Source organism: Falco biarmicus, chromosome 12 (genome assembly GCF_023638135.1).
Source record: "Falco biarmicus isolate bFalBia1 chromosome 12, bFalBia1.pri, whole genome shotgun sequence".
Taxonomy (NCBI): domain Eukaryota; kingdom Metazoa; phylum Chordata; class Aves; order Falconiformes; family Falconidae; genus Falco; species Falco biarmicus.
In genome coordinates, this window is record NC_079299.1 from 21,535,063 (window position 1) to 21,542,595 (window position 7,533).

Consider the following 7,533-nt stretch of genomic DNA (forward strand, 5'->3'; position numbering starts at 1 on the left):
GCAGGGAGAGCCCTTCCCCGGGGCTGCTCCCACCCGTCCCCTGTCCCCTCCCGTGCCCCCTCAGTGCCAGGGGCGCAGCCCGGGCCCCGCCGCCGCCTCAGGGCAGCGCGGGAGGCAGCAGCGCCCCACGGGCTTCGAGGGGCGCCGGGGCACAAGATGGCGGTGGGGGAGGCCGGGGCGGGACTGCGGGTCCCTCTACGGCCGCCCCCTTCCGTGGGGAGGCGGCTCCGCAAGCGGGGGGCCGGGAGGCGGCGGCAGCGGCCGGCCCCGGGCGGTAGGAGGGCCCGGCGCGGCGGCGGGGAGGAGGCGGGGCGGGGCGGCCCGGCAGGTGCGGGCGGAGCGGGGCGGGGAGCCGCGGGGCGGCCCGGCCCCCGCCCGGCGCTGCTGGCACAGTGGGGAGGCGCGGTCCCGCGGGGCTCGGAGCCCGCCGCCCGTCCGGATTAAGCCCCCGCCGATGGCTCCCCTGGGTCTCGCCGCCCGCCGAGGGGTGGCGGCCCCGCCGGGTGGAGCGGGGCGGCCCGGCGGCCGCCGGTAAGGCTGCGCGGTGACGCCCCCGGGGCCGCGGTGGGCCGGGCTGGGACTGCCCGGCAGCGGCGGCGGCGGCGGCGGCAGCGGCAGCGTTGGCGCCCGCCCCGGCCCGCAGCGCGCAGCGCGGCTCCCCCCCGGCTCCCAGCCGCCGCGACGGGAGCGGCGGGCGGCGGCGGGCGGCGGCTCCCCGAGCGGGGGGAAGATGCTGCCGGGGTCCATCCAGATCTCCGGGGAGACGCTGTCGGGGGCGGAGATCCGGGACATCTGCGAGAGCCTGCGGGAGAACTCGGTGCGGCTGCTGTCGCTGCGGGGCTGCCAGCTCTCCGAGCGCGACTTCGGGCACGTCTGCCGGGGGGCGGCCGAGTCCCGCTCCCTGGCCCAGCTCAACCTCAACCTGGGCATCGTCTCCAACATCAACCGCGTCAAGCAGCTGGCCGAGGCCCTGAAGACGAACCGCTCCGTCCAGTCCCTCTTGTGAGTACAGCGGGGCGGGGGCTGCGGGGGTGTCCCGGCCCCCTCCCGGCCGGGGACGGGTCTTTCGGGGGCTCGCAGCTCCGGGCCAGCCCCTGGGGTTAGGGCTTGTCCGAGGGAAGGCGCCCGTGCTGCTGCGGAGGGGCCCCTCGCCCTTCCCTCGCCTGGCAGGGGACGCCTCTGCTGCCGGCGGCGGGCGCAGCCCCGGCTTCCAGCGGCGGGTGGCCGGGGTGGGGGCTGCCCCTGCCCCGCCGGCGTCCCCCGCACCCCCGGGCAGGCGGCGAGAGGAGAGCCGCTGCAGCGGCCAGCAGACCCTCGCAGCAGAGGCTTCCCAGCGCTTTTTCCCACCGGGCGTTACCGTTTGTTCTCCTCCTTATTCTGCTCCTGCCTGCCCGCCAGGTTAGCTAGCCCCCGGGGAGAAGGCTCCATGGTAATTTTCCCTTTTACCTGCACAGCCTCCATGGGAGTCCCCTGACAGATGCAGGCTTGGCCCTCCTCAACCCTGCTCTCTCCATCCACCCCTCGCTGGTGGCTCTGGATCTAGGAGACTGCATGCTGGGTGATGAAGGCATCAACCTTATCTGTGGGCTCCTGCCGCCTGACGGGGCCAAGTCCGGTAAGCACCAGGGGCCGTGGGCCTCACAACGACCGGTGGAGCTTTCACACAGAGCAGATGCATGCAGCAGTAAATCCCCAGTCCTGGAGGAGGCAGGCTCTATAGTTTGCCTGAGCTGGGGAATTTCTTTCCCCAACTTAAGCAGAAAAGCAAGCAATAGAGGAGCGGTTGCCTGGGGCAGGCGTGGGCTTCCTGCTATTGATCTGTCCTACTGGCAGTTTGCAGCTCGGGGACAACAGGTTGTTTCTGGTTCACAGCAGGAGTATTTGAAACTGGAGGGGGACAGCTTGGACTTTGAATGTATTATTTTGCATTTGCATGTTGATAATGGTGTAGATATGATAATGACCCTAGGTAAATAGATAGTGTGCTCCCACCTCCCACCTCAGCGCTTGGCTTTACTGTCAGTGCTTGGGAATTGTCCCTGCTTATGGGTGCACTCTATGAGTGTGTATTGCATGGTCGTAGACTTAGTGCCATGACTCGGATCTTCGGATCTTCGTAGTCGATGATCTTTGGTGGTCAGAGGCCAGTGGGCTAGTTAAACTGAGAGCAGGCATGTGCTGAGGTACCACCACCCCTCTCTCTTGACTCTCAAAGTGTTTTTTCCACCTCTCCCCAGCACCTTCTCCTCTGTGTGCTCACAGTGCCACTGATGCTGTTATTATCTCTGCTGGGCACCTGTCCCAGGTGCAGGCTTCAGAGGCTATGGTCCCTGTCATCCTCTCTCCAACCTGTCACCTCCTTCTCCTTGTCAGTCACCTTGCACACCCCTTGCTTGTTTCTATTTCTATTTAGGGTAAGCGGGACACAGGCGGGGAAAGCAGAGAAATGGGGTGGTCACAGCATGGGCAAATGAAGGGCTACTGCTGAAGGCAGTGAAATGTTTCACTGATCAGTAAAATATGTGACAACAGTTGTCGGAGCAAACCAGACACTTTAGCCTGTCAGAATACAGGGGGCACAACCCAAAGCTGTTCTGGTTAGCTGAACTAGTTCCTCTGGGACTGCTTTGGTGACTCTAAGGCTCTGATTTGGCTTCTCTCTCTTCTCCAGGCCTCAAAGAGCTAACACTGAGCGCCAACCCAGGCGTCACAAGCAAAGGCTGGGGACGCCTGGCCATTGCAGTGGCTCACAGCTCACAGCTCCGTGTGCTGAACCTGGACTACAACCCCCTAGGTAAGCTGGGGGGCCAGGGAGGACCAGGGGACACTGCACTCCTGCCTCTCAGCGTTTGTGTGATTTACACTGGGGGGTGGCTGGGGACCAAGCTCTAGAAAGGTGGCAGAGCATCACCAGCAGGATGGGGCAGTTTCCTGTATAAGTGCCTTCTGACCCCCAGTTCACTCTGCCAGGTGCCTTTGGCTGTAGGGAAAGCCAGCCTTGCTGCTCTGCTTGTGTGAGGTGGCCACGTGCCCTGCAGGGAAGTGCAGAAAGGAGGTTGTGCCTTTCCCACTCCACTGCCTTTGTCATCATGTTTGAACCCTCCCTGCTTCCCCTGTTCTTGAAACCCTGGGCACCCAGTGCTGGCCTGGCAGATGCAGTATGTCCCCATGCTCCCCCCTTCATCTTCCCTGTGGAGCAGGGAGGAGGAGGAGAGCCTGGCACTCGTTGCCATAGAAACCAACTCTTTCCAGCTCTGATGCAAGGTGGTGAGGAGGAGATTGGGCCATGCCTCCCTGAGCATCAGCAGGATGCTCCCCTCCTCACCCCGCCTGGAAACACAGCCTCTCTCCAGGCCCTGTCTGTCTGACCAGGTACCTCCTCTTGGGCAGCAAAGGCCTCATGCTGTTACCTGACAGCAGCCTTTTGGGTTTTTTTTGTTTTTTTTTTTTTGCCCCAGGAGGTGTCACAGTTGTACAGTATCTTAGCATTCGCTGGGGAATGTCAGAACACACTGGAATCCTGTCTCTTCACCAGCATCAATCTTTAATGCTCCTGGTCTTGCTGTATCCACCCCCAAAAATCTGCCCCCTTTCCAGGGAAGCAATCTGTCAGCTGGTGCAGAATCCTCTGTCCAGCTCCAGCCCGCGCCCCCCCCCCCCCCCCCCCCCCCGCCCGACTGAGGTATTCAGCTCCTTATTCTGCATCTGGGATGCTTTACAGGGCTTGTTAAAGGCCCTCGCATCCTTGAGTAGGAAGGAGATTTGGGAAGATGTGGTTCCTTGGGGAATAAACCCAATCTCACTGTGGTCCTTTGTGTTCCCCCTGATAATCAGTGACTGCTCCTGTAACCACAAAATGGTGCACCTTTACCTGGTCTCTTGTCTCGGTTAGCAGCTTCCCCCCTCCCACCCCAAGGTAACTGAGATTTGGAGGTCATCTGATGGCAGAAATACTCAGAGGATGTTTCCATGACAGCCCCGGGCCCGTGAGGGCATGTGCTATTACATGAGGGAAGGCAGACACTGCCGACAGCCCCGGGTTGATTCTCCCACAGGTGACCAGGTAGCAGGGATGCTCGCTGTCGCTGTGGCCTCCAGTCGAACCCTTGAAGTTCTGGACTTGGAGGGAACGGGACTTACCAACCAGTCGGCCCAGGTATGAGAACCTGCAGTTACTCTACAGCGTCACTGACATCTCAAGGGTATAGGTCCTGGCCATCCGTAGAGGCCCTAGGACCTCTACCTACCTCCATCCCCCTCTGTGAGTCCACATGCACCCCCTTCCCTCCCTGCACCCAAGGGTGCTGTTGCTTTCCCGGGGCCTGTTGCATTCAGCCACAGGAGGAGCTTGTAAGCCACAGCTCTGACCTAGGGCTCCTGGATCTCCCTCATGTCAGCAGGGAGAAGCATGCAGCTTGTAATTTGGCTTTCTTGGAGGAACTAAGGGGTTGGAATTGTGAACTGAGGATCAGAGCTAAAGCTCTGTGGGCAGGTAAGGGCCAAGGCTTGGTAGCGTAGCACAGGCTCTCCTCTTGGAACCTCAGCTCCTAGTGGTAAGAGGGGACTAGCCTGCGTATGTGGCTGCAACAGGGTGTAGAGCAGTCATTTCCTCTTTAGATAGAGCCAGGACATCCAGGCTCAGCTCTTCCCACAGAAAAGTGAGAGGTCCTCAGGCTCTCAGAAAGCCTGGCGAAGGGAGGGCCAAGGCCAAGGGAAGGTAGAGGTAAGAATAGGAGGGCTGGAGTTTGCAGGGAGATGGAGTATTGAAGCTTTCTGCTCAGCCTAGCTGCTGTTTGTGCTGCTTGTCAGCCTGTTTATATGTCTCTCCAGACCTTGCTGGACATGGTAGAGAATTACCCCACGGCCCTGCGGACTCTCATCCTGGCAGAGAACAACATTAGTCCTGAGCTGCAGCAGCAGATCTCTGACCTGCTCTCAGAGGGTGAGGAAGAGGAGGAGACGGAGGCTCGCGAAGTCACAGCTAGGGAGAAGAACCCCTGGATCTGCCAGAACAGTAAGAGCTCTGGGACCTGAGCTGCGGGCAGGGGCTGACAGGCAGGAATCGGGGTTGGTCTCTCGTGGTGGGGTTGGTGAATGGGGGTCTGTCCTTGCTCCCTGTGAACTGGAATCCAGACAGCCTCCAGGCGTGACCTTTATGTTAAATAGTGTTGGGCCGAGTTGTGCTCGGAAAGGCAGCCTCCAAGGACAATGCGGCTGCTGCAGAGTGGGAATGGTACCTCTGAGGCATTTTCCCTGACACTGCAGGAACAAAATCTTTGTGCAAAGTCTTAAAACGTAAGGACAGGAGCATTAAAGATCTTGGGGGCCCTTGCCAGAAGATATCCTAGCCAAAGCTCATGTCATTCCTTACTGCTTCCAGAACCTCCCTGCAATCCACATGGCATCAGCTATTCCTATCGCTGAATCTCAAATGTGTGAAGGGTTAGCCAGGTGCCACAGCCTGTCTGTTGCTTCTAACAGAAAAAAAAGTGTATTATGGAGATAGCAGTAGCCTGTTGTGTATTGTTTGTGTATATGATATTGCATAGTCATGCCTACCTTGTGATCCTGCTGGTTTGTTGGGGTTTTTTGGTTGTGTTTTGTGTTGGGTTTTTTTACTTATAGTTGTCCTTTCCCCCCTCCCAGTTCTCATATTAGACTAGCAGCAGACAAGCACAACCACTCCCCAGGCCTCAAAACATCTGGATCCTCATTTATTAGAGCCATAAAAATCCTTTACTGACAGCTCTGGCCAAGTTTGCATCCAGTTTCCAGAAACTGATCCCCAAAATAGAGATCTCGCACAGCAGTTTTGAATGTGTAGGACGCTGGATCTGAAGCACACAGCCACTAAAGATCTCTTCCCTCACGTCTAGGAAAAAAGAAAATTTTTTTCTGTTTAAAAAGGCTCCTAGATGGGGAACTGGTACCCTGCTGAGTTTCTTACTTGCTATGCATGCCCATCCTCCTTGCAGCTGATTCGCTTGGCTTGGGGAGAGCCACAGCGTTCCTGGCTGCTGCTCTGTGCCACTGCAGAGCCAGCAAGCTGCCCTCACTTCCCCGAGGCAGGCAGGGAAGGGCTGCACAAACCTTCCATTCACGCAGCGCAGAAAGTCAGGGTTTCCAGGGCTCTGCTGCCATAAGATGGCTGCTTGCCTGCTGCCTTCCGTGCTCTTGGGAAGGCAGCACCACCACCCTACGTGGGTTTGGCTGGCTTGCAGCCTGCCAGCCTGTCCCGCCTGGGCACTCTGTAGCTGAAAAGACATTTCAGTGAATGCAGATTTAAAGGTCTGCGTGGGGCTGGGGAGGGGCATGGCTGGGTCAGCACAGCCAGTGTCACCTGCAGGTGTATGTGGGGAGGGTTCGGAGCCAGTGTTCCTCTCGACAGCCAAGATAGCAAATGCAGATCCCCACCCTGGGCTCTTGCTGTTGGCTCTGCCTCCCCCCTCCCCAAACATCGATTCTGTTCTGCTGCGTGGCCAGAGTAGACCCAGTTACTACTTAATCTCACAATCCTCTCAGCAGTTTGCTTCCCACCCTGCAGCGCTCTTAATTCCTCATCCTTACCTCTGGCAGTCCAAGCGGCTCATGGTTTTCTCCCTCTCTTGCCACAGATTCCAGCTCCCAGATGGTCCTGATGACGTCAGGGCTTGGTGACAGCCTCTTAGCAGAAACAGAAATGTAGCTGGGCTACCCTGCCTGCTTCTGCCAAGAAGAGCCCCGTGCCCGCTGTGGGAGCGTGCGTCTGCCAGCGCCCTGCCTCTGGTGGGCTGCCCTCGCTGTCTTCTCACATGTCTCACGTTCTATGGATGCCTCCCTTGCGCCGGAGGCCCGGTCTGAGCGCATCTCTACACACATCTCTGTGTTGTCACGCGCCCCATCGGCCACTTGTGATTGTCCAGTCGCTGCATGTGTAGCCCACGCTGCCTCCCCCCGCGCCCGGCTGTGCCCGCAGGGCGCAGGCTGTATTTATTCAGATGTGTATAAGAGATGTTCTTTCTATTGCTTGTACTGCTGTCGCGATGAGAGTTTTATAAAGGTCACAGACGTGGCACCACTCCTGGCAGCGTGCGCCTCGGTCACTGCGCGGCCCCGGGTACCGCGCAGGCGGTGGCGCCTCCGCGCCGGCAGAGGGCAGCAGCGCCCCGGCCCGCGGGACCCGCACCCCCGCCCCGCACGGGGCCGGCCGCAGCCCGGTTTGCGGCCCCCCAGCCCTTCCCCCTGCCCGGGAGCTGGGCGCCAGCCGCGCACCCTCGGGTGAAAGCACCAGCCCGCACCATCACTGCGGGTTTGGCTGCTGGGCCAATGCCTGTGCTGGAGCTGCGCAAGGAAGGTCCTGTTTCCAGGCTCAGATTAGGCTGGAAGATTAAATGCGGCAGCAGCTGCTACTCAAAGGGACACAGAATAAAATCATTAATTATGGGGTCAAAGAAGAAACGCTTCCTGGGTTACACTTTGCATACACCTAGGTCAGAAGGGTACAAGGCAGCATAACTTGGGAGATGGAGGAAATATCCCAGCCCTGCGACCCCT

At 59.4% G+C, this 7,533-nt stretch overlaps 1 protein-coding gene across 1 annotated transcript; it reads left to right on the plus strand.

Annotated features, from left to right (window-relative positions):
• Positions 1-308: 308 nt before the first annotated feature.
• LRRC73 (leucine rich repeat containing 73) lies at positions 309-7,060 on the plus strand. The gene is made up of 6 exons (XM_056356812.1): positions 309-1,002; positions 1,455-1,615; positions 2,672-2,794; positions 4,056-4,156; positions 4,831-5,014; positions 6,615-7,060. Exons 1-6 carry the CDS (start codon positions 731-733, stop codon positions 6,683-6,685), a joined length of 912 nt encoding a protein of 303 aa, XP_056212787.1. The 5' UTR covers positions 309-730; the 3' UTR covers positions 6,686-7,060.
• Positions 7,061-7,533: the final 473 nt, after the last annotated feature.